This window comes from Haemorhous mexicanus, chromosome 25 (genome assembly GCF_027477595.1).
Source record: "Haemorhous mexicanus isolate bHaeMex1 chromosome 25, bHaeMex1.pri, whole genome shotgun sequence".
NCBI lineage: Eukaryota > Metazoa > Chordata > Aves > Passeriformes > Fringillidae > Haemorhous > Haemorhous mexicanus.
In genome coordinates this window covers 1975210-2000064 of record NC_082365.1, presented here as the reverse complement: position 1 = coordinate 2000064, position 24855 = coordinate 1975210, and the positions used below count along the sequence as shown (strand labels likewise).

Sequence of the window (24855 nt, the reverse complement as noted above, 5' to 3'; positions counted from 1 at the left end):
GGGAAGGGGAGCCGTGGGGAGCCCCCCTCTCATGGCAGAGCTGCCTCTCCCCGGCAGGTTTTTGGATTATCTCTCGGATCTCTGCGTGTCCAACCACATCGCCATCCCCGTCACGCAGGAGCTGATCTGCAAGTGCGTGCTGGACTCGAAGAACAGCGACATCCTCATCAAAACTGAGTGAGTGGTTGAGGGAGAGGTTTTCCACATCAGGGGTGTGTTGTGGGGTGGTTGTCAGGCACCCACCAAGGCCTCACACTCTGCAGCTGGAGAGAGGAGAGAAAATGTATCGAAGGGTTCATTGGTCAGGATAAGAACCAGGAGAAATCACTCCTCAAATACAATCACTGGCAAAACAGGCTCTAGTCAGGGATATGAATTAAGTTTATTCTTAACTAAATCAGAGCAGCATAATGAGAAGATAAATAAAACCTTTACACCTTCTCCCCACCCTACAAGAAACCCACCACAGGATGGGCCTGGTCCCACTGAAGCTCCATCACCTCCTGAGGTGCAGCCCCTCCATCCATGGGAGCATCTCCAGATTTTCCCTTTCCTGTCCCAGGCTGAGGCCAGTGAAGGAGATGTCCCAGACCCACGAGTACCTGAGCATTGAGTACTCAGAAGAGGAGGTCTGGCTCACCTGGACAGACAAGAACAACGACCACCACGAGAAAAGCATCCGGCAGCTGGCACAGGAGGCCCGGGCTGGCAATGCCCACGATGAGAACGTCCTCAGCTACTACAGGTGATGCTCCTGTGGCACCTCCTCTCCAGCTGGGGCTGTGAGGGTTGCACGGCCTCACTCCCTCTCCCCTCACCCCTGGGCAGGTACCAGCTGAAGCTCTTTGCCCGCATGTGCCTGGACCGCCAGTACCTGGCCATCAAGGAGATCTCCCAGCAGCTGGGGGTGGACCTGATCTTCCTGTGCATGGCAGATGAGATGCTGCCCTTCGACCTGCGTGCCTCCTTCTGCCACCTCATGCTGCACGTGCACGTGGACAGGGACCCCCAGGAGCTGGTGATGCCTGTGAAGTTTGCACGGCTCTGGACGGAGATCCCCACAGCCATCACCATCAAAGAGTGAGACACACCAGGGCTCGGGATGGCTCTGAGGGACAGGGCAGGGCAGTGACAGATGCTGTGGCAGGGGAGTGTTTGGGGAGTGACCTGGGTGGGTTTGAGCCCTCAGAAGGAAGTGGGCTCCATCTGTCACAGCATCACTGCTGGTCACGATGGCTCAGGAGCCACCTGGACAGCACTCCTGCCAGCTGGGTGCGAGGACACCCACTGTCCCCAGCTCACCCCGATGTGTCCCCGTGCAGCTATGACTCCAACCTCAACACCTCGCGTGATGACAAGAAGAACAAGTTTGCCAGCACCATGGAGTTCGTGGAGGACTATCTCAACAACGTGGTGAGCGAGGCCGTGCCCTTCGCCAACGAGGAGAAGAACAAGCTCACCTTCGAGGTGCGGCACCTTGCAGGGTGTGACACGGTCTGGCTGCCGCTGCCCCTGCAATGTCCCTGTCCCCCACCATGGATTCTCCTGCTCAGCACCAAGCAGGGTGAGGTCTGGAGCTGCCTTGTCCTTCCCCAGGTCGTCAGCCTTGCCCACAACCTCATCTACTTCGGCTTCTACAGCTTCAGCGAGCTGCTGCGCCTGACACGGACCCTGCTGGGCATCATCGACTGTGTCCAGAACCCTCAGCTGATGATGCAGGCTGTCTACAATGATGAGGTGACAGGTGAGTCCCTGTCCATGGCCAGGGAGGTGTTTTCCGTGGTCTGCCCAGTGTTTTCCATGGTTTGCCCAGTGCTTTCCAGTTTTGGTGGTGAGAAAACCGGACACTGGTTTGCTGATGTGGCTGGGTGTGCAGTAGGACATGGGCTGGCGAGCCCTTGGCTATGCCAAAAGAAATATTTGGTGCCTTCTGCTCATTATCTGATTAAGTTTAGAGCATTTTCCATGGTCCTCTGCCACCTCCCTCTCCACCTACACTAACTGTGGCTGCCTCTGCAGGGAAGAACGTGCGGAGGTCGATCCAGGGCGTGGGGCAGATGATGTCCACCATGGTGCTGAGCAGGAAACAGTCCATCTTCAGCCCCCCCAGCCTCAGCACCGGCTCTGCCCCGGAGCAAGTGGACAGAGGGAGGAGCATTGAGAACGAGAACATTGTGGTGATGGAGACCAAGCTGAAGATCCTGGAGATCTTGCAGGTTGGAGCCAAAGGGGTGGTGGGACCTGTGGGATGGGGGTGTGTAATGTGATTTTCTCAAGGAGGGGCACAGTTGATGTGAAGAGGGCACTCAGTCACTTCTGGTTTCTCCTTCCCTGCTACTTCCAGTTCATCCTGAACGTGCGGCTGGACTACAGGATCTCCTACCTGCTCTCTGTCTTCAAGAAGGAGTTTGTGGAGGTTTACCCCATGCAGGACAGCGCAGCTGATGGGACAGCTCCAGCCTTTGACTCCACAAGTAACTCTCCCACTTTGCTCCTGGTACACCCCCAGCTCAGCAGACCCCAGGGGCTGGGAGGACACAGGTGGCAGAGGTGACATCTCCAGCAGAAGTGACATCTCCAGCAGCTGCTGCTGGCAGGGGGCAGGGAGGGGTGGACTCTGCGTTTTGGTGGGAACAGGATCAGGGAGCTGGGTTGGTTCCTGCCAAGACACAGGGCTGGCATTGTCCACCCTTGTCACTCCCTTCCTCTCCCTGCAGCCGCAGCCATGAACCTGGACCGGATCGGCGAGCACGCCGAGGCCATGTTTGGTGTGGGGTGAGTCCCTGCCCCCCATAGCTCCCCTGGCCTCAGGGCCCTTCCCCTTCTGTCCATCCCAGCCAGGATGGGAGCTGCAGGTGATGAGCAGGATGAGGCTCTAAGGGCTCTAAAGCTGTCCCCATCAGCCCCTGAGCTCCGTGTTAATGCCCAGCCCTTCCATCCCGCCCCAGGAAGTCGAGCAGCATGTTGGAGGTGGATGACGAGGGAGGGAGGATGTTCCTGAGGGTGCTGATCCACCTGACCATGCATGACTACCCCCCACTCATCTCCGGCTCCCTGCAGCTCCTCTTCAAGCACTTCAGCCAGAGGCAGGAGGTCCTGCACACCTTCAAACAGGTGACCTGAGGGGACCTGGAGATCCCACGCCTGGCTGTGGGTGGGGGACGTGGCATGGATCTTTGCTCTTTCCTTGGGAAGGAGATCTGGGAGTGGGATTTGGGCTCCAAACTGGAAACCCCTGGGAATGTCGCTGCAGGTTCAGCTCCTGATCTCAGCCCAGGATGTGGAGAACTACAAGGTGATCAAGTCAGAGCTGGACAAACTCCGCACGATGGTGGAGAAATCAGAGCTCTGGGTGGACAAGAAGGGCAGCACCAAAGGGGACAGCACAGGGGAGGGGAACAAGAAGGAGAAGAAGGAGGTGAGAGCCCTGAGCAAGACCCTGGGATCCAGGGTGGGGAAGGAGTGGGAGGCAGGGGGGCAGCTCACCTTAATCCAACACCTGATGCCTCTGGATGGGCTCAATGGGGAGGCTCCAGAGGGTCCTGTTGGGGGTGGCTGGAGGGGCACAGTGTGACCCCAGTGCTGTTGTGTCCCCTGCAGCATGGTGCTGATGAGGAGGTCATTGCTCCAGGAGAGAAGAGCAGTGAGAACTACCAGATCGTGAAGGGGGTGAGTGAGACCAAACCCTGGTGCACCAGCGGGAAGGAAAGGGGCAAAATCCTGGGGGGGATTTCCAAGTTCTGCTGTGCTTCAGTAGAAACAAGTCCAAGCCTGGCTTGCTCCTGCCAGCTCAGCACGGGGAAAAGCTGTCACATCCTTGCACTGGGGGGACTGGAGGGGACTGGGTGGGTGACAGCTGTGAGGGCTCTGCATGGTGCTGAGGGGGGGCTGAAATTTGTGAGCAAAGCAGGGAACACCCAGGAGGGAGCACATGGAATGCAAACCAGCCCCAGTGCTGGTGGCCATCCTGAGTGGCTCCAGGCTCAGGCCCTGCCCACCATGGTCCCTCTGTCCCCAGATCCTGGAGCGGCTCAACAAGATGTGCGGGGTGGGGGAGCAGGTGCGCAAGAAGCAGCAGCGCCTGCTGAAGAACATGGACGCCCACAAGGTGATGCTGGACCTCCTGCAGATCCCCTATGAGAAGGTGGGTGGACAGAAACCAACTGGTCCTGAGTGTCCAGGGCAAAGGGGGCACATGGGGACCCCCCCTGAGTGGCCTCTTGCCACTCCCATCCCTCTCAGCTCTGCGTGTTTCTCCTCTGTCCCATCCTCAGGGGGATGCCAAGATGATGGAGATCCTCAAGTTCACCCACCAGTTCCTGCAGAAGTTTTGTGCTGGCAACCAGGAGAACCAGGCCCTGCTGCACAAACACCTCAACCTGTTCCTGACCCCGGGGGTAAGGAGAGGACACGGAGGGGCAGCAGCACAGGGAGGGAATTCTCTACCACTCCTGGGGCTGAGAGCACGGGATGGAAAAACCAGGAGGAGACAGCAGGCAGGGCAGGAGTTGGGGACAGTTCCTGCAGCCCCCTGACCTCACTCTGCCCCTCGTCCCCAGCTGCTGGAGGCAGAGACGATGCAGCACATCTTCCTCAACAACTACCAGCTGTGCTCGGAGATCAACGAGACGGTGCCGCAGCACTTCATCCACTGCGTGGCCACCCACGGCCGCCACGTCCAGTACCTCGACTTCCTGCACACCATCATCAAGGCCGAGGGCAAGTACGTCAAGAAGTGCCAGGACATGATCATGACTGAGGTGAGGACCTCTCCTGTGGGGCAGGAGGTGGGGGGGGAAGCAGGACAAGGCTCTTGGAACCCGCACCATTGGCTTCTTCCTTGAGAAGAGCCTTCCAGCCATGCTGGATCCTCCCTGGAACCAGCCAGCCCCAGTGCTGGGGACATCTTGAGTGGCCATCAACCATCTCCAGGGGCTCAATGCAAGGTCCAGGAGTCATTTTGGGAGTCCCACAATTTTTGATTGCACTGCAAATGCCTGGTTTTCCGTGTAAACACAAATCCCTGTCCCCCTTCCTGGCCACAACTGCTCATCCCCCACTGCAGAGGGGACACCATTGGCCTTGGAGGCTTCTGACCTTCCTTTTTCAGAGTGGTGACCACTGAGCACTGAGCACTGACCTTTCCCTGCAGCTCACCAACGCCGGGGACGACGTGGTGGTTTTCTACAACGACAAGGCTTCGCTGGCCACCCTGCTGGAGATGATGACAGCAGCCAGGGATGGGGTGGAGGAGAACAGCCCCCTGATGTACCACATCTCCCTGGTGGACCTGCTGGCTGCCTGCGCCGAGGGCAAGAACGTCTACACCGAGATCAAGTGCACGTCCCTGCTGCCCCTGGAGGACGTGGTGCGGGTGGTGACACACGAGGACTGCATCACAGAGGTACGGGGTGGCAGCCAGGAGGACACTGGGGCTCTGCACTGATTGTCCCTGATGGTGTCCCTGCCCCTTTCCCCCTCCCTGACAGGTGAAGATGGCCTATGTGAATTTTGTCAACCATTGCTATGTGGACACGGAGGTGGAGATGAAGGAGATCTACACCAGCAACCACATCTGGACCCTCTTTGAGAACTTCACCCTGGACATGGCCCAGGTGTGTGGGGAGGGTTGGGTGGGAAGGACACGGCAGTGGTGGCTTGGATGAGGACAGGGTGGTGTCACCAAGGCTCCCTTGAAGCCTCCTGCAGGGCATGGATACACATGTGGGACCTCATAGAGCTGCCACACTTGGGGCTGGGGAGTGGTCAGGGCTGTCTGCTCTGACCACAGGAGCTGTGTCACTGGCCACATCCCTCAGCTCAGTGTGGTCCCAGCAGCCTCTGGGCAGACACGAGCTGGCCCTGGTGCCATCAGCGTCCTCCCTGTCCTGACAGATGTGCAAGAAGAGGGAGAAGCGCCTGCCAGACGCCACCCTGGAGAAGTACGTGCTGACGGTGGTGCTGGACACCATCAACGCCTTCTTCAGCTCGCCCTTCTCAGAGAACAGCACCTCCCTGCAGGTGACAAGGGTGGGCAGGGTGGCAGGGGGAGGCTCAGCCAGACCCCCAAAGCACGGTTTGGATGTGTGTGCTGACACTCCTGTCTCCTCCAGACCCACCAGACCATCGTGGTGCAGCTCCTCCAGTCCACCATGAGGCTGCTGGAGTGTCCGTGGCTGCAGCAGCAGCACAAGAGCTCGGTGGAGTCCTGCATCCGCACGCTGGCCATGGTTGGTAAGGAGCCACTGCTGTGCCCAGGGGACAGGGACACCCTGGGCTGTCTCTGCCCAGCAGTGAGCAGGACACCCTGTCCCTCCTGTGGGGGTGGCAGGACACCACGGTGAGGGGCTGCCAGCTGGGGCATTCAGCTCAGGGGTGGGCTTTTTTAGAGCTTCATCTCAGCATTCCCAGGATAATGTGAGGATAACCAGAGCCTGGGCGCTCCCTGGTGTGTCCCTGCCCGGACACAAAGCCAACACTGACAGTGGTTTTCCCTGGCCAGGGCTTTGCCCTCGGTGTGCAGCTGCCTGACTCAGGCTGAGGGCTGTTAGCACTGAGTCACCGTGGAAAGGATTGCTGGTGGCTGAGCTCTGGGTGGGGATTTCCCTTTGGAATTCCAGGCAGGGTGCTTGCAGCCTCCCCAACCAAAAACTGGAGCTGGGGCCAGTTTCCACCCTGTGTGGGGCTGTGGGTGTTGGGATGTGTGGGAACACTCCAGGCCATACTGCCCTGGAGGAGTTCACTGGTGTATTTACCCCAAATCTCTGCTGCAAATGAGTTGAACACTGGTGATGGGGTGCCCAGACAGGGTGGTGGGACCCAGCTGGGTGGTGGCTGTGCCAACCCATCCCCGTGTCCCGCAGCCAAGAGCCGCTCCATCGCTCTGCCCATGGACCTGGACGCCCACGTGAGCTCCCTGCTCAACAGCAGCTCCACCAGCACGGTGCAGAGGAACACCTCGAGCTACAAGGCAGCCACACGCACCTTCCCCCGTGTGTCCACCACCCCCAACCAGTGGGACTACAAGAACATCATCGAGAAGCTGCAGGTACAGGACAGGGCGTGGCTGGGCTCAGGGGGCAGGAGGGTGCTGGCATGGCAGGGTCCCTCTCCCGTGTGTCCCCTGGCTCTGAAGGGGATGCTGTGACTTGCAGGACATCATCAACGCCCTGGAGGATCGGCTGAAGCCGCTGGTGGAGGCCGAGCTGTCGGTGCTGGTGGATGTCCTGCACCGGCCAGAGCTGCTCTTCATGGAGGGGACGGAGGCGTTCCAGCGCTGCGAGAGTGGGGGGTTCCTGTCCAAGTGAGGCTGGGTTGGGTCTGCCCTGGGCGAGCTGGGGGTGCTGGGAAGGGTTTGGGACCCTCACCATGGGTGGGCTGTGCATCCCTGTGTGCCTGCAGCTGGAGGGGTGATGGGGTGGTTCCCCCTGGGATGCCCAGGTCCCTCCCAGCTGTGTGACAATGGCTTTGCTGTGCCAGGCTGGTGCAGCACACCAAGGACCTCATGGAGACGGAGGAGAAGCTCTGCATCAAGGTGCTGAGGACGCTGCAGCAGATGCTGGTGAAGAGGAACAAGTATGGAGAGAGGGTGAGCAGCATGATCTGTGTCCATCCAGCCCCACTCCCAGGCTGGCAGAGCCCACCCTGGGCACCCAGGGGTGCTCAGCTGGTTCTGCTCTGGCCCCAGCCTTGGCATGGGGACACTGGTGACATTTGTTTGCCTTGGCAGGGCAACCTGCTGCGGAAAATGCTCATGAACAATTACCTGCAGAACAAGAGGTCCAGCTCCAAGGGGGAGATGGGGGATGCTGCTGGGGGAGGTGAGTGCCTCTCTCCTTCCCCTTCCCCTCAAACTCCCAGCTCCCAAACAGCGATGGGACCAGGTCTGTGGCTGGTTGCCATGTCCCAGCTCCACAGGAGCAGAGGATTTGGGGAGGTGAAGGGATGGCACTGAGAGTGGTGGAGCTGTGCTGGCTGTGCTACCACAGCATCACATCCCTCCTGTCCTCTCACACAGGCCAGGACCAGGACTGGTCAGCCATCGCTGCTGTCCAGTGCCGGCTGGACCGTGAGGGGGCCACCAAGCTGGTGGCTGACCTCATCATGAACACCAAGAACGAGAAGATCTTCCAGGAGAGCATCCTGCTGGCCATCCGCCTGCTGGATGGAGGCAACACCGAGATCCAGGTGCTGAGGGGGATTGGGCAGCCAGGAGTTGATGTGGGCAGGGTGAGGGTCCAGTGCTCAGCCCTGGGCAGTGGGTTTGGCCAAAACACCTCTTGTTTGTGCTGAAATCTTATGATTTGGGTTTCCCAGCTCCATGGCTGGATGAAAGGCTGGAGGCTGTGGGAGGGGCAGGTGGTTCCAGGTTGTTTCTGGAGTTCTGCTGATGCCCTCTGCTGGGAATTCCTAAAATGGCTCAGGGCTGCAGCGCTTGTGGGGGACCTCCAGGGTTATCCCAGACCCTCTGTCACAGGGAAGCTGAAAAATGGTGTGTGCAAAACCCAGTGGGGCTCCAGCAAAAATCGGGTTATCCTGGGCAATGCCTGCAGTGCTGAGCCTGCTGCCCAGAGGGACTGGCAGGGACACTTTGGACGCCGTGGTGGGGACCTGAACGAGTGTCCTTTCACCAGAAATCCTTTTACAACCTCATGACAAGCGACAAGAAGTCCGAGAAGTTCTTCAAGGTCCTGCACGACCGGATGAAGAAGGCGCAGCAGGAGACCAAGTCCACGGTGTCGGTGAACATGAGTGACATCGGGAACAAACCCCGCGAGGACAAGGACGAGCCAGACCCTGGCACCAAAGGTACAGGGCTGTGTCCCCTTGTCCCCTCAGGAAGGCCAGCACCAGCTTGGTGACAGCCTGAGCTGAGGAGGGGACAATTCCTATGGTGGTGTTCACAGGGGGTCTCAGGATGAGGGAAGAGATGAGAATGTTGACTCTTAAGTTTTAGAAGGTTTGATTTATCATTTTATGATATATATTATATTAAAACTACACTAAAAGAATAGAAGAAAGGATTTCATCAGAAGGCTGGCTAAGAATAGAAAAAGAATGATAACAAAATCTTGTGACTGACCAAGACAGTCTGGACAGCTGGACTGGGATTGGCCATTAATTAGAAACAACCAGATGAGACCAATCACAGATCCACCTGTTGCATTCCACAGCAGCAGATAATCATTGTTTACATTTTGTTCGTGAGGCTTCTCAGGAGAAAAAAATCCTAAGGAAAGGATTTTTCATCAAACATGTCTGTGACACATTCCCTCCAGGACGAGGAGACACCTTCCTGCTGCCCGGCACCCCGACGCGGTACCCGATGGCCGTGGGGTTCCGCAAGGGCCACGAGCCCGGGGAGCAGGGCCAGAACAACGAGATGGGGGTGACAGTGCTGATCATGGAGCCCATCCTGCGCTTCCTGCAGCTGCTCTGCGAGAACCACAACCGGGACCTGCAGGTGGGTGCTGGGGCTCTGGGGTCCTGGGGGGTCAGCTCTGGGCTTGGGCTGGGGGAAGGTTGGAAACAACACCACGTGGACACGCTGCTGTTCTCAAGGTAAAAGGGGCACTTTATTTTCTGACTCTAGCATTTAGAGATTTCCAAAAGTGACCCTGGATTGGAGGGTGACAGTGCCACCTCTCCAATGACACTGGGCAAACCAATGGTTCATCAATTTTTTCCTCCTCTATAAAAGAATGCAAAACAATAAGTTATTTACAGAAAGTGGGGGAGAAAGTTTGTTACAAGGATGTAAACATCAGAAGGCTTAAAGAATCTTAAAAAACCAGGGTGACAGTTGGGATCTGCCCCAGTTTGGCCTCAAAATTCTGTGGCACCCAGCAGCTCTGTGCCTCAGTTTCCCCATGTGCAGTGCTCCATTCATCTTGGGGTTGTGGGAGGAGTTCATGGCAGGAGTGGCTGTGGGACTGAGGTCTGTATGTTACAGGGGCAGTCCCAGCCCAAATGTCCTTCAAACTGCAGCTGGAGGGGTGTGAGGAGAGAGGGATTGGGACCCCATTGCTGGGCTCTGCTCCACAGAACTTCCTGCGGTGCCAGAACAACAAAACCAACTACAACCTGGTGTGTGAGACGCTGCAGTTCCTGGACATCATGTGTGGCAGCACCACGGGCGGGCTGGGGCTGCTCGGCCTCTACATCAACGAGTACAACGTGGCTCTCATCACCCAGACCCTGGAGACCCTGACCGAGTACTGCCAGGGGCCCTGCCACGAGAACCAGGTCTGGGGTCCTTCCCCAAACCTCGTCACAGACCGGGGGGAATGGGGGGGAAGCAGGGACAGGTTCTGGGTTCAGAGTGTGAGCAGGAGGAGAACGTGGGCAGCAGAGGTCACAGAGCTCCTGCACAGGTCACCAGCTGCTGCTTGGCTGCCAGATGGGGTGATGCAGATGGGGGGGAAATAATTCAGTGTGTGAAGGGGTCCTTTGCAGGGAGAGGGGAGGTTTGGGGGCCCCGGGCTGCAGGCAGAGCAGTGCTTCAGACCAGGGCTGTGCTGGAGGGTGGAGCTGGGAGGACTGGCAGGATCTGTGGGATAACACACTCCCCAACTCCCCCAGAGCTGCATCGTGACCCACGAGTCCAACGGGATCGACATCATCACAGCCCTGATCCTAAATGACATCAGCCCCCTCTGCAAGTACCGGATGGACCTGGTCCTGCAGCTGAAGGTGCACAGAGGCCTGGGCTGGGGTGCTGGGGATGTGTCTGTGTGTCACTGCGTGTGTCACTGCGTGTGTCACTGCAAGGACTCACTGGCAGGGTCACGGGGTGTGCTGTGGGGTGAGGTTGTCACTGTAGAGGGGACCCTGCCTGTGTCAGACCCTTGGGCAGGGCTGGGGCATCTCCACCACACTCAGATGCCCCTGGAACACGAGAGTTGGGGGGGCACGGGATATTTCTGTCCACCCTGGGCAGTGGCAGGGCACAGCTCCCCTCACCAAGGGCTTCTCCTCACCAGGACAATGCCTCCAAGCTCCTCCTGGCCCTCATGGAGAGCAGGCACGACAGCGAAAACGCCGAGCGGATCCTCATCAGCCTCCGTCCCCAGGAACTGGTGAGTGCACTGGGAATGTCCCACTGAGCCCCCAGCCCACAGCTGCCCATCCTCTGCCCTGGGTCCTGCTGCAGTTCCTGCCTCCCCTGCCCCCCTGCTGCTCCTCCTGCCCAAATCCTGGCTGGAGGAGGCAGCAGGGAGTGGGGAGGGGCTCAGTGCCCCCGTGCTGCCTTGCAGGTGGATGTGATCAAGAAGGCCTACCTGCAGGAGGAGGAGTGTGAGAACGCCGAGGTTTCCCCCCGGGAAGTTGGACACAACATTTATATCCTGGCTCTGCAGGTAGGGAGCTGTAAAAGCATCCTGCCAGGCTGTGCTCACAGGTTGCACTTTTCCCTCCCTAATTATGCACATTTCCCTCCATAATTTTGCACATTTCCTCCAGGCAGATTGGCCTCCCTGGGGAGCCAAATGTGCCTTTGGCAGTGGGGAGCAGCCATGGCTTGCTGGCCATCCTGTGCCCCGTGTCCCCCTCCCGTGTGTGCTGGTGGCTGCCTGCCATTCTGTGCTCACTGTCACCACCCCTGTCCCCCTCCCAGCTCTCCCGACACAACAAGTCTCTGCAGCAGCTCCTGAAGCCAGTGAAGCGAATCCAAGAGGAGGAGGAGGAGGGAATCTCATCCATGGTATGGAGAGGCACAGCCCCCACAATCCGCCCTGATCTGAGGCTGTAAAAAGCCCCTGCAGAGCCCACCTGGGCTTTGTTCTTCAGGATTTGATGGATTTTGGTGTTCCCCAGGGGATTAAAGAGGGAGAGACACCTAAATGCCCTTTTAGCCAGAGGTAGAAGCCCAAAGGTGCGTGTGCCCTGCTGTGGGGTGACACAGGCTGGTGGCCCTGGGGGGGTCCTGCCCTTACCCACTCCCCCCTTCCCTTCAGCAAGGAAGGGCTGAGTCCTTTGCTACCATTCCTGGCCCAGGTACCTCAGATCCCGACAAGATTCAGCAGGAATGTGATTTCCCTGGGGGTTTTGTGAGCACTGGGTTGTAATTTGTGGATTAGCAGCACTTGGATGTAATTATTGCAGGGAATCGATTGTCTGTCACCGCGGGGAGCACTCGCACCCCTCACGGAAGCTTTAATTCATTTGCCTTTCCCTGAAAACCTCATCAGCTGTGGGAGATGTTGAGGCACGTTGTGGGAACAGTCAGATCCAGCTTCTGGCTGGATCCTCATCCTCTCCCTTTCCCTCTCCCCATCCAGCTCAGCCTTAACAACAAGCAGCTGTCGCAGATGCTGAAGTCCACGGCCCCGGTGCAGGAGGAAGAGGAGGATCCGCTGGCTTATTACGAGAAGCACACGTCCCAGATTGAGGCAAGACCTCCTGGCTGTTGGCTTTCCAGCCTGCCCCTGGCCCATGAATCCCACCTGGCTCCAGATGCCTCATGTCTGATTATTTTGCACCAGGAGCTGCCCCCTCTTCCCACGGCCATGCTGGCAGGAGCATTAGCTCCAGGAACTGAGGGATGAGCAGCCCCCTGGACCCTGCCCTTCTCTCCCAGCAGCAGTGGGATGCAGCTGATCCAGCAGCCTCATCCTTGGCATGGATCCCCCATTCCCACACTCCCACTTACTCCAGCCAGGGCTGCCTCTGCTGGGGGAACTTTGGAAGCTTTTAAATGAGGGGCTGACAATATTTGGGCCCTGTGGAGCAGGGAGGAGGAGGGGGAAGGCACAGCTGGATGTGGGAAGGAGGAAAAAACCACAGCAGGGCAGGATGTGAGGGCTCTGCATCCTGCAGATCGTGCGGCTGGACCGGAGCATGGAGCAGATCATCTTCCCTGTGCCTGGGATCTGTGAGTTCCTCACCAAGGAGACCAAGTACAGGCTCTTCACCACCACGGAGCAGGACGAGCAGGGCAGCAAAGTCAGCGACTTCTTCGACCAGTCCTCCTTCCTGCACAACGAGATGGAGTGGCAGAAGAAGCTGCGCAGTAAGAGCAAGGCAGAGCCTCCCTCCCCTGGGCTGCCCCGCTGGGAATCTGGGGACATTCCTGCAGGGAAAGGGCTGCACACCTGGGAATGGCAGGGCTGGGCTGCCCGAGCTCTGCAGGGCACCTCACACCTGGCACAGTGCAGGGAGTGAGGGTTAAAATCCCACCCATGGGCTCCTCTGTGCTCCCAGGGCAGTTTCTCCACAGCCTGAGGGGCACCTTGCTCACATTCCCTGGGATTCCAGCTGAGCTGTTTTCCCTGGAAAGCCCTTTCAGTTGCCTTCCCCTAAGCCAGAGTCTTGTAGCTGCACATGGGAAATAAAACCTGTTTCTCTGCCCTCTGCAGACCTGCTCAGGGGCTTCCAGGGTGGAAATCCTGGCTGTAAATCCCAGGAACTGAGTAGTGGGTCACACTATGGGTACTGGGATGCAGCTGAGGAGTAGTGTAGGAGCTGTGAGGGAGGACAGAGCCAACCTGATTCCAGAGTGTCAGAGCAGATTTCCAGAGGGCTGGGAGACCGAGGAATGTGAGCAGAGCCATTTAGAAAGTGCACTCCTCTTCGAATGGTCTGAAGAAGGTGGGAGGCTGGGTTGGTCTGGGGGGCAGCAGCTGCAGAGCCCACAGGGGCTCCAGGAGGGCACAGGGGCTCCAGGAGGACCCGGTTGGCACGAGGCTGGCTGAGGTTTGTGTGTTGCCTCCTCTCCCCCCAGGCATGCCGCTGATGTACTGGTTCTCCCGCAGAATGACGCTCTGGGGAAGCATTTCCTTCAACTTGGCCGTCTTCATCAACATCATCATTGCTTTCTTCTACCCCTACGTGGAAGCCACTTCCATGGGTAAGTGCCCAGCACCTGCTGCTCCTCAAGGTGGAAGGAGCAGGTCCTTGGGCTGGATAAAAGCAGATCTTTGGGCTCTTACAACCCCAGCTCCTTTCTGCTGGATAAAGGATTAATCAGGATTTCAGTTTCCAGCCCTCCTACCCCTTCCTTCTCAGTGGAAACCTCTCTTCTCCTGGGCTGCCTTCCCCTATTTGTACAATGTGGGGAGCAGTGATGGGATACATTCCTGGGGTCAGGCAAAGCCTCCATCACCTACAGTGGTTCCGAGCTCTCAGATAAAAGGTGTTAGAAAATGTATCAGCAAAAACCATCTGAACCAACACAAACCCTGCAGTGCAGCATCATCATTCCTGATAAAGAGCTCATTAGTGAGGCTGGACAGCCTGGCAGCAGCAGCGCCCCTGCCTTTAGCATCCCTGTGTTCCTCTTGCCAGGAGTGCTGGATTCCCCACTGATCTCCCTGCTCTTCTGGATCCTGATCTGCTTCTCCATCATGGCCCTGTTCACCAAGCGCTACGGGGTGAGGCCGCTGCTGGTGGCCCTGATCCTGCGCTCCATCTACTACCTGGGCATCGGGCTCACCCTCAACATCCTGGGCGCTCTCAATGTGAGTTCTCCACCTGCTGGGGGATCAGGAAGCTGTCCCGCCTTCCCAGAGCACAGCAAACCCCACTCCCTCCCGTTTCTGGCTGTCCCCAGCTGACCAACAAGATCGTGTTCGTGGTGAGCTTCGTGGGCAACCGAGGCACCTTCATCCGTGGCTACAAGGCCATGATCATGGATGTGGAATTCCTCTACCACGTCGGCTACATCGTGACCAGCGTCCTGGGGCTCTTCGTGCACGAGCTCTTCTACAGCATCCTGGTATGATAAATTCAGGTGCCTGGGGGCACAGGCAGCCTGGCTGCTGCTTGAGGAGCTGGAAGGTTCCTGTGACACCTCCCAGGGGCTGATTGATAGCAGAGAGAACAATTCCCTGTGCTCTAATCTTTGCATGGGCTGAGCTTTTTGCCTCCTGACAGAATCTATTGCTGTCTCTCTCCTGGTCCTGGGCTGTATCTCTCCTTCTAATCTGCTGTGTGCTTTATCTGGGTCAGCTGGGAGGCAACGTGAGCTGGTGAGGGCAGAGCCAGGGTACATGTGGCCTATTCTTGGCTCTCCTGCTGTGTATAAGTCACTCCATTCTTCTCTGCTTCCCTTCAGTAAGCTGGGAAACTTAAAGGCTTTGTGAGAAAAGTTAGTCAAGGTCTGCTGAGCGATCCAAGATCTCAGGATAAAAGGGGATATAGATAGGCCAGGCATTATCAAGAGAAGCACCTCGCAGCATTTCTTTGCTCCTGGGTCCTTTCAGCTGTTTGACTTGATCTACCGTGAGGAGACCTTGTTTAATGTCATCAAAAGCGTGACACGGAACGGGCGCTCCATCCTGCTGACAGCCCTGCTGGCCCTCATCCTCGTCTACCTCTTCTCCATCGTGGGCTTCCTCTTCCTGAAGGATGACTTCATCCTCGAGGTGGACCGGCTGCCGGACAGCAAAGCCAAAGGTTGGGCAGTGCTGGGGGTCGTGGGACACTGTGGGACCCTCCACACACATCTCAGGGTGTGCTGGGTGGGGTTTTACACTGGGAGCACTGGTTTTGGGGTCACACAGAGGGACAGCTTTGTGCTCGTGCTGCACAGAGCAGGTTTGGGGTTAGTGGTGGCAGAGAAGGGGGCGCAGAGGGTCAGCTCTGAGGGGTCTCAACTCTGAGAAAAAGCTTCAGGGCCTAGAAAAATTAGGAGAATATGAGGCAAGCTTTTCCCGGGAAGGTTGGCATCTTCCTGGGAGCCCATGGCAGGGGTTTGCTGGGGAGAGGTGCTGCTCTCACAGAGATGGGGTCTCTTCCCTGCAGATGATCCCTTGGGGATGCAAAAGAACATGGAGACCTTCATGGAGTCGTGCAGCAGTGACAAAATCAGCTGCTCTGCTGCACCCACTGCCTTGGAAGGTAAGAGAGCCCTGTGGAAATGCCAACTCTGTGTGGCAGCGTGGATTTGCCAGCCAGCTGAGGAAAATCCCAGCTTTTCCAAGGTAGAAACTCAATCTGCTTCCTGGGACGTATTGGGCAAGAGGCCTGTGAATTTTGCACTGACCCTGGCATAAAAAATGTTGGGGTGGATTGATTTAATCAGAAAGGAGGTGGGAGCTGCAGGAGCATTTGGCTGCTGGAGGAGCTGCTGGCTGGGACATCACAGCAGCAGCAGCTGCTCCTGTGTCACTGCCACTGCAGCTGGAACCATGCCACAGCCAGGGTCTGGTGCTCTGCCTGTGCTCTGAGTCCTTGCCCTGCTCTCCTCCCAGAAGCTGACCCAGAGCAGTGGGAACGTGCCTGTGACACGCTGCTCATGTGCATCGTCACCGTCCTCAACCACGGCCTGCGCAACGGCGGCGGCGTGGGGGACATCCTGAGGAAACCCTCCAAGGACGTGAGTGGGGACAGCACCTGGGACTTCCTTCTTCTGCCAAACCCTGCTGCAATCGCTGCTGGCCCCTCTCCCTGGGAGCTGCAGCACATCCAGCTCCATCTCTCACATTCTCCTCCTCCCCTGGTGCCTCAGCCACAGCTGTGTCACAGGGCTGGCTGGAGCAGAGCTGTGCAAGGCACCCAATGCTCCCTCTCATCCCTTACAGGAGTCCCTGTTCCCTGCTCGAGTTGTCTATGACCTCCTCTTCTTCTTCATTGTCATTATCATTGTCCTCAACCTCATCTTTGGGGTCATTATTGACACCTTTGCTGATCTGAGGAGTGAGAAACAGAAGAAGGAAGAGATCCTGAAGACCACTTGTTTTATTTGTGGTGAGCATTGGGAATACAGGAATTGCCCCAAAGCTCTTCCTCCCCTCCCAGCTTGGGGGAAGGAAAAGAATTTCAGCTGGATTCTGGTTTTTATTTATCACTGCAAAACTTGAATCTGTTCATTGAGGGGTCACTGCACTGGGAGGGGTTTGAACAAGGGCACAGCTGGAGGGAAATTCTCGAGCTGTTCCTCACCCTGCTAATGAGGTGTTAAACTAAAACCACATTGTGGGATTCTTGTTGCTGTGCATCTCACTGCTGAGACCTTCCCTTGGCCAGTGGGAGAAAAAAGCAGCGTATCACTGGAGAAATAGAATAGAGAAAGTGCTCTGGAATCCTTTCAGGCAGCAGTAGGCATAAAAAAACCCAAAGAAAACCCCAGTAAATTTTTCTGCTTTTTCCTCTAAAGATCCTCTGGGTTTATTTTGCTGGGCAGAGGCAGAACCAGCAGGACATGGGAAGAAATTGTTCCCTGTGAGGGTGGGCAGGCCCTGGCACTGGGTGCCCAGAGAAGCTGTGGCTGCCTCATCCCTGGAAGTGTCCAAGGCCAGGTCAGACAGGGCTTGGAGCAGCCTGGGATAGTGGAAGGGGGTGGAAGATCCCTTCCAACCCAAACCATTCCATGATTTTCTGATTCTGTGATTTTAAACAGAAGCCTCCTGAACCCCCAGCTGGGTTGCTGCCCCCTGGTTTGGATGTTTATGTGCTAAATGCCAATTGTTGAAAGCACTTAAATGTCACCTTTGGGAGGGGATGCACTGGGCTGAATTTCCTTCCACGTGTTTGCTGCTCACTCACCTCCTCCTCTCCCCATCTCCTCCCTGTCCTTCTCCACCCTTCCCTGCCTTTCCCAGGGCTGGAAAGGGACAAGTTTGACAACAAGACCGTGTCCTTTGAGGAGCACATCAAATACGAGCACAACATGTGGAACTACCTGTACTTCATCGTGCTGGTGCGGGTGAAGAACAAGACTGACTACACGGGCCCCGAGAGCTACGTGGCACAGATGATCAAGGTACAGGTGCCCTCAGGGCAGCTCCTTGGCCATCCCAACCTGCCTGCCCTGGGAACAAGGGGCTGGCCAAGGAAAAACAGCTCTGGGAAGTCCTTTTGGAAAATACTGGCTAATGGTGCAATGCCTGAGTTTGTTCTTTGCTGGTTTTTTCCACGTGGTCTGTTTGAGGGCTTGTCCTGTGAGTTGAAGGGTTGAACCAAGCAGGGAGTGGGGTTTCAATGGGGTTTCTCGGCAAGGGAGGGAAAGGAAAGCAATGAAAGAAAAACTTCTGCCCTTGAGCCCATGAACCAACCTAGAAATGGACCATGCATGGAAAAATGGCAGATTTTTGCAAAGCGAGTTTCTTTAATCCCTAAGCACAGGGAGGCTGCCTGTTAAACCCTATCTTCCCTCCTCCTCTCTGAGCCTCACCCCAACTCCCCTTGTCCATGGTCATGTTCCCAGAACAAGAACCTGGACTGGTTCCCCCGGATGCGAGCCATGTCTCTGGTCAGCAATGAAGGGGAAGGGGAGCAGAACGAGATCCGCAATCTGCAGGACAAACTCAACACCACCATGAAGCTCGTGTCCCACCTCACCTCCCAGCTGAATGAGCTGAAGGAACAGGTATGGGAAATGGGAAATGGGAAATCCCCTGTAGGAACCCTCTGTCCTTCCCAAAATAGCCACTGAGGGCAGGGGATGGGAGAAAGGACCTGCCCAAGGCAGCACAAAGACAAGCAGAGGGCTCCTGCAGCTCTTTTTTGGGGGAATTGGGGACACTTGGGACACGTGGGTTTGGGAAGTGCCTCACCAGCTCAGAGTTTGCTGGCAGAGGCTCAAAGCAGCACAGTCAGACACTTGGGAAGCACATCCAAGAGCAGGAGGGCCTGGAATTGCCTCAGCGTGTCCTTGTTGGAATTGCAGATGACGGAGCAGCGGAAGCGCAGGCAGAGGATGGGGTTTGTGGATGTCCAGAACACCATGAACCACTGAGACACACTCCAGGGACTGCACCTGTGCCAGCTGAGAAGGCTGCTCCTCCCTGGGCTCCAGGCATGGAGTGTCACTGCCTGGGGACAATGGACCACACGGAAAGGGCTTCCCAGGCAGCATCTCCCTTAGAGCTTGTAAGCAATCCCAGGAGCAGGGACTGGCCCGAGTCCACCCCACACCTGGGCCCAGGTGTTTTTCTAACACCCTCATAGGAAGATAAACCATACAGGACTTTCATTCCTCATTGCAATAACTTTTATTTTGCAACTGTGGAGGGTTGTATCTTTATCTCCATGTGCTCCAGCCCCTCAGCTGTGGGGTAAGTAGCTCTAGGGCCGCACTATTTAACTTATTCCGAGTGCCACTTGTCCCTGTGGATATTTGCCAAGCAGCCCTCGTTATCTGCTGTGCCTGCTCCATGCTGACCCCTCTCCATTTGCAGAATGCTCTCCATCCTGTGGCGCAGTAAAGAGCAGCTGAACTCAAGGAGGTGGATTTAATTTAATTAACTTGCCAGATGAGGAGCTGAACTTGTCCTAGTGGGAACTAAAAGTCTTTTGCCTTCTGTGGACCAAGGATCTTTGGGCAGCAGTAGTGGGAGCCTGCAGGTTTACAGGAGTTCACTGTGAAGGGGTGTCCTGTGTTTTAGTTTCATCTCTGGTGTCATGTTTTACCTTTTTTTTTTGTTGTTGTTGTTGTTTTGGTTTTTTTTTTTAGTTGTTATCATTGTTACTTAAGAACTGAAGTGTAAATTGCCTTAACTAAATTAAATACAGAATCATGTTATAATAAAAACTTCAACGTGGTAAAGAAAGTCCCCTCCCTGTGCCCTTTGTGTGATGGGGCTGTCAAACAGAACCCAAGGTGCTCCCCAGCCCGCTGCTCCCAGCTCCAGGTGTTGCACATCCCCTGCCAAACGCTGCCATGAAGAGCCACCACCAGCACCAGCCTTGGTTCCTGGAGCTCTGGACCAGAGCCTGCTGCACTTTCAAATTCTTTCAGTGCCTGCCAGGAAATCACTGCTGAAACCCATAAAAAGGAGCAGCTGTTGGTGCTGTGGAGCCCTGGCACAGCTCTGCTCCAGACACTCATCCTTCCCAAGCCAGCCCCAGCTCCAAGCCCACGAACAGACACTGATGAAAGCAGTAAAGCTCTAAAAAGGAATAAAAAAAGCCCATAACAGTGAAGTTGCAGAACACTTGAAATGTGTTTATGGCTCCATCTAGCAGCATGTCATTTAATCCTGCCTTCACCCTCAGCTCTGCACTAACCCACACATCCCTCTCCTCAGGCTGGGGGGAATCTGCACAGAGCTGGCTCCTCCAGCAGCAGCAGCTCTGCAGCAGCTGATTAAAATCTCAATTAAACTCGTGCAGTGCTCCACTGTCACCATGGCAAAGTCACCCTCCGTCCTCTCTGTCTTCTCGGAAGGAAAATAAATGTGGTGATTAAAGTTCTCCCTCCCTGCACTGCCCTGGTCTCTGGGCTAACACACAAACACAAGCACAGAGAGGTTTTCACATCCTCTCTGTTCTCTTCACAAGAACATTTAAAGCTGCACCTCCTCCCTCTGGGCAGCTCCTGCTTGCTCCATTTTCTGAGATACAAAGGGCCAGATTTGACACCACAAAGTTCCCTTCCCTACATTGCTCCAGCATGGATGTGTTAAGCTCTGCCCCAGATTCTCAGCAGAAAAAAAGGAGGCACTAAATATGAAGAATGTAAAGGGTAGGGCTGAACAAAAATGCTGTTGCTAAGAGGAATAAGTGGTTTTATTCATCATGGCAACACACAGAGCTTCAGGGATATGTACAGTGGAGAAGCTGAGAGCTGGGCCCTCACTTCAAGTCCTCCTCGGGTTTCTTGGCAGAGAACTTTTCCCGCAGTCTTTTCCACGTCCCTTTTTTCCTGTCTTCCATCTGTTTCAGAATGTCTGCAAAAGGAGACGGGAGACAGAGATGGGGCCAGAAGAAGATAAGCAGGCAAGCAGAGAAATGAAACCCTCTTAAAACAGCTCTGCCTTCCATCTAATTTCCTTTCCTGACTTCTCTTCTTAATGAATTTTCATTGCAGGCCCGAGGCGAGGTTGGTTTCCCTTCCAATCAATGCAGGGAGTCTCTTATCACCAACAACTGATACTCAGTTTCCACGCACTGCAATCAAAGTTAGGAACTGGAGCAGAACAAAGCTGCTCTGGCTCCCAGCTCTGCCCTTCTTAAGGGATGTGCTGAGAGCATTTCTGCGTGGGGCACCTGCTCCTTCCCAGGGTCTGACACAGAAGGAAGATGAAGGGAATTGGAAGATGGTGAAAGAGAAGCTGAGCTCAGTGTTAGGCTCACATAGCAAATGTGTTCCTTCCACACAGATCCTGCTGTCTGACCCCCACAGAGCCTTTGCAAACCCTCTATGGTTCCTGACAGTACAAAATCCAACTGATTCTTCACCCCAAAACACAGAATTATTCCGGCATTTACTCCTCATCCAACACCTCTACAGAGTTGCAGGCAGCCCCTTGGTACCCTCCAGTTCCAGGGGCTGAGGAGGGATGCAGGGGAGCACCCCAAAAACCAGAATGTCCCTTTCCCCTGCCCTCTCAGACCAAGCCCAGCAGCAGTACCTGTGGCCAGGACTGTCCTGCAATCCTCCACTGTCACCCCGGTGAAGGTGGTCTCTTTCAGGCGTGGGTACTTCCCAGGAGAGCAGGAAAAGGAGGGAGAGAGACAAAGAATTCACTTGTGGTGCATGAAAAAGGTGCAAGTGTCACCAGCTGGCACAGTCTGAGAGCGTTTTCAGCTGGGATTCTGTTCATCCATACCAAGAACCAGGCCTGCCCTGTTCACCCAGCAGCTGCCCTGGGTGACCACAGGCACGGCTGCATCCACCCCTCAGCATTCCCAGGCATGCTGCCATTCCCAGGAATCCCGCAGCAGGTGGTGCCTCCCCCTCAAAGAGAGGGGCAGAGGCCAGTGCCTCAGCTCTCACCTTGTTTTTGTAGAAGTTGGTGTGGATCCTGACCAAGCTCTCATACATTTGGTCGCAGGCCTCAGGGTCAGGGATCTGCAGGGGACACAAGTGTCACACAAGTCTGGTTTTACACCTCCACAGCAAAAATCCTCCTTGTTCCAAGGGCCAATGGCCATGAAGGAGCAGCTCAGAATTCCCAGTGCACTGCTGGATACTGACCATCTGCTGTCCTGCTCCAGGTTTTTCCCCTCCACCTCCCACCAGCTTGGCCTGCAGGAATAACAACACCTGGGATTTCCAGAATGGATCTGAAACTCTGCACCAACAGGATCTGACAGTGAATGCAAGGCCCCAGAGAACGTTATTGGCTGGTGCTGTGAAATCTGTGACCCTTCCTGCTGCGAGGTCACTTCTGTCACCTGCCTCATTGTAAGGAATCACTCAGGACAAGGAGCCAGGACTCCCTGCAGGGGACTAAAAATTGATTAGGGGGCCTGTAATTGATTAGGGAAATCAGCACAAATGACAAGGAAGAGCTTGAAGGGTAACTGGGTTTCTATTTCAGCTGGAGGATCTGGCTCATCCTAGCCCAGCCCCTGCTCAGCTGCTTTCCCAGCCTACAATGTTTTCCCTGTTGTTTTTTTATTGTGGTACAATGAGCCCAGCTCATCCCAGAACTCAGTGTTGGTCCATGAACAGTTAAAACAGGTCAAGAGTAAAAATAACACCAAGAGAAAGGTGTCAGGATGAAGTAGGAAGAGTAAGGAAAAGGTCTCTGCAGGAGAGAGGATACAGGGACAGCCACATCCCCCTGCAGGTGATCCCCAAGGCTCCAGCAGATCCAGCCATTAAAAGAGTGGCACAAACAGCATCCCTCCTCTGTAAATCCAGCAAATCTCATTTCATTAGATGGCTAAAGAAGTCCTGTGACTCTAGCTCCCCTCTTAGAAGCTCCTTCTGCCAGCACATTCAGCCTCTCTACACACAAACTGCCACCACTGCTGCAGGCATCAATTCAGATTTCCAGGATCAGTGGCAGCTTTGGGATCTTGGAGCCAACTGGTGCAACACATTAAAGCTGTCCTGAGCATATGGAAAAGCAATAAAACCCTTCCTAAAATGCCTGCTGCAGACTATTCTGGTCACCAGTACAGGATTAGGAGCCTCTAATGGCCCCTTGAGGTCTGAAGTGCATCTCTGGAACAATGTTTTTATGCTAAGAAAGGGCACATTTGCATTCTGCAGCAACACCTCCGTGCCTGGGAAGGTCTGCAGCCAAGTCAGGCAGCAGATTCCCTAATTTATTTCAGCAGCAAAGCCTAAACTCCAACAGAATTACAGCTGGAGGCGGAATTCAATTGTACAACCGCTGCATTCCATCAGTGTCAGGCAGTGCTGCAGCATCCCATCATCCCACCCTCGAGTAAGGACATCACAGGAATTAACTGGATTCCAGCACAGCTGACACATTCCCAAAGCCCTGTACCCCACTCCCATAACCACAGGAACAGGAGCACATGGTGTAAAGGGTGCAAGAACTGGGTATAAACCAGTTATCCTGAGGATAAAACAGCTGTCCTGGGTACAAACCAGGGGTGCTGAGTATAAACCATTTGTCCAGGGCACCAACCAAGTGTCCTGGGTACAAACTGTCCTGGTCACAAATTGTCCACGGCACCAAGCAGGCGTCAGGGGTACAAACTGTTCTGGGCATAACCCATTTATCCTGGGTACAAACCATGTGAGCCCGGGTACAAACCTGGTGTCCTGGCTACCAGTCATTTGTCCCAGGTACAGCCCAGATGACCCCGGCACAGTTTGCCCCGTGGAGGCACAAACCTGTGGCCTGTATTCCAAAGCCTTCCCGGGATGTGTGTTCCAAAGGCTGCCGAGCCCGGCCCGGGAGCAGCCGGGAGCAGCAGGACTCCATCACCGCTGGAGTTCCCGTTCCCTCCCAGCTCAAGATGTCCTAACATTCCATGAAGCCCCGAGCACAGCCTCCTACAGCCCAGCGAGCCCCGGGTCAGAGCCGCGTGTGAGCCCCGAACGCCGCGCTCCGCCCCGGCCCCTCAGAGCCCCCTCAGAGCCGCTCCCCGCGCCCTCCCAGGCCGGCGCCGCGGGGCTGCCGCCCTCCCGCCCCTCACCGGCGTGTTCTCGCCCTCGCGGAAGGCCTGTGCCACCTTCTGCCGCAGGAAGGAGCCCAGGTCCCGCTGCTGCTTGGTCTCCTCCACCGGCCATTCCTCGCAGAGCCGCAGGAAGCGCCGGTACCGGCTGGCGGCCATGGCGCCGGGTCACGTGCGCCGGGTCACGTGGCGCCGCCGCCGGGTCACGTGCGGGCGCGGCAGGGCGGGAATGCCTGAGGGGGGAAGATCCTGACAGGGGCGGTCGGGTCCCGAAGGGCGCCCGGTGTCCGCCTTGTCGGCAGCCCAGAGCGCTGAGAGCCTCATCTCCAGCCATGGGGGCTCCAACACCGCCCCACGCAGCCCCTTCCAAAGCCTGACCGCCCTTTCCGTGAGGAAATTCCAACCTGAACGTCCCCTGGCTCAGCTTGAGGGCGTTTTCTCTTGTCATGTCCCTTGGGAGCAGGGGACGATCCCCTCCGGCTGTCCCCTCCTGTCAGGGAGTTGTGCAGAGCCAGAAGGTCCCCCTTGATCCCCATTTTCTCCAGGTTGAGCCCCTTTCCTGGCTCCTTCAGCTCCTCCTGGGGCTCCAGACCCTTCCCAGCTCCCTCAGCCCCTCCTGGGGCTCCAGACCCTTCCCAGCTCCCTCAGCCACTCCTCACAGGATTTACGATGGTTTGAGTTGAAGGAACCTTAAATTCCATCTCATCCCACCCCCTGCCATGGCAGGGACACCTTCCACTACCCCAGGTTGCTCCAAGCCCCATCCAGCCTGGCCTTGGACACTGCCAGGGATGGGGCAGCCACGCTGTGCAGGGGTATGAGGGGTGAAAAGGGAGATTTTTCTAATTATTCAGCCAACAAGTTGTTTTCTGTGCAGCAAGGAAGAGTGAGGGGCTGCCCAGCGAGGTGCTCTGGCCGTGGTGTCACAGCCAGACTCTTCTCATCCATCCCCTGTCCTGCTGTGCACCCTGAGAATGCTCAGGTGGCTCTGTACAAACTCATCCCCAAAGCCACAAATCTTATCACAGACTTCTGCTGTGAGCCAGGACAATCTGTGGCTCAACCCCTATTGAAACTGAGTGTTTGTGGCTT

The 24855-nt window shown here is 56.1% G+C and overlaps 2 protein-coding genes across 5 annotated transcripts in view; one reads left to right on the top strand and one right to left on the bottom strand.

Moving 5' to 3' along the window:
* The window catches only part of ITPR3 (inositol 1,4,5-trisphosphate receptor type 3), a 37790-nt gene extending 18300 nt beyond the window's left edge, over positions 1–19490 (top strand). For 2 of the 3 annotated variants that reach the window (XM_059868075.1, XM_059868074.1), the window contains 42 exons: positions 58–177; positions 563–745; positions 829–1080; positions 1323–1467; positions 1597–1744; positions 2020–2216; positions 2345–2474; positions 2718–2775; positions 2949–3114; positions 3254–3418; positions 3601–3669; positions 4019–4144; positions 4275–4397; positions 4560–4760; positions 5153–5404; positions 5490–5615; positions 5896–6021; positions 6114–6234; positions 6864–7048; positions 7155–7303; positions 7480–7588; positions 7730–7820; positions 8018–8187; positions 8634–8808; positions 9279–9463; positions 10045–10245; positions 10582–10692; positions 10983–11078; positions 11256–11357; positions 11615–11701; positions 12279–12389; positions 12817–13009; positions 13721–13846; positions 14284–14456; positions 14549–14713; positions 15201–15393; positions 15742–15837; positions 16191–16315; positions 16521–16686; positions 17541–17701; positions 18146–18307; positions 18608–19490. In XM_059868075.1, coding sequence (XP_059724058.1) covers positions 58–177; positions 563–745; positions 829–1080; positions 1323–1467; positions 1597–1744; positions 2020–2216; positions 2345–2474; positions 2718–2775; positions 2949–3114; positions 3254–3418; positions 3601–3669; positions 4019–4144; positions 4275–4397; positions 4560–4760; positions 5153–5404; positions 5490–5615; positions 5896–6021; positions 6114–6234; positions 6864–7048; positions 7155–7303; positions 7480–7588; positions 7730–7820; positions 8018–8187; positions 8634–8808; positions 9279–9463; positions 10045–10245; positions 10582–10692; positions 10983–11078; positions 11256–11357; positions 11615–11701; positions 12279–12389; positions 12817–13009; positions 13721–13846; positions 14284–14456; positions 14549–14713; positions 15201–15393; positions 15742–15837; positions 16191–16315; positions 16521–16686; positions 17541–17701; positions 18146–18307; positions 18608–18676 — 6109 coding nt within the window. In that variant the 3' untranslated portion in view covers positions 18677–19490. Of the gene's footprint in view, positions 1–57; positions 178–562; positions 746–828; positions 1081–1322; positions 1468–1596; positions 1745–2019; positions 2217–2344; positions 2475–2717; positions 2776–2948; positions 3115–3253; positions 3419–3600; positions 3670–4018; positions 4145–4274; positions 4398–4559; positions 4761–5152; positions 5405–5489; positions 5616–5895; positions 6022–6113; positions 6235–6863; positions 7049–7154; positions 7304–7479; positions 7589–7729; positions 7821–8017; positions 8188–8633; positions 8809–9278; positions 9464–10044; positions 10246–10581; positions 10693–10982; positions 11079–11255; positions 11358–11614; positions 11702–12278; positions 12390–12816; positions 13010–13720; positions 13847–14283; positions 14457–14548; positions 14714–15200; positions 15394–15741; positions 15838–16190; positions 16316–16520; positions 16687–17540; positions 17702–18145; positions 18308–18607 lie in introns of those variants that run through there. The other variant, XR_009489455.1, reaches the window with a different exon arrangement.
* Positions 19491–20430: 940 nt separating this feature from the next.
* Positions 20431–23955, bottom strand: LOC132338472 (ubiquinol-cytochrome-c reductase complex assembly factor 2). Of its 2 annotated transcripts, none has more exons than XM_059868077.1 (4): positions 23821–23955; positions 21659–21733; positions 21294–21363; positions 20431–20609 (listed from the first exon to the last, which is right to left on the bottom strand). In XM_059868077.1, exons 1-4 carry the CDS (start codon positions 23920–23922, stop codon positions 20515–20517), a joined length of 342 nt encoding a protein of 113 aa, XP_059724060.1. In that variant the 5' UTR covers positions 23923–23955; the 3' UTR covers positions 20431–20514. The 2 variants fall into 2 exon arrangements, with proteins under 2 accessions (XP_059724060.1, XP_059724059.1); XM_059868076.1 differs by having other exon boundaries at positions 23785–23949.
* Between the last annotated feature and the right edge of the window lie 900 nt (positions 23956–24855).

What these genes read in the sequence shown, in the direction of transcription:
- LOC132338472 (XM_059868076.1), bottom strand. Translation starts at nt 23,922, where the DNA reads ATGGCCGCCAGCCGGTACCGGCGCTTCCTGCGGCTCTGCGAGGAATGG. An exon ending in GCGAGGGCGAGAACACGCCG is followed by an intron (nt 21,734 to 23,784) that starts GTGAGGGGCGGG and finishes TGTCCCCTGCAG; the next exon opens with ATCCCTGACCCTGAGGCCTG. An exon ending in CCAACTTCTACAAAAACAAG is followed by an intron (nt 21,364 to 21,658) that starts GTGAGAGCTGAG and finishes TCTCCTGGGAAG; the next exon opens with TACCCACGCCTGAAAGAGAC.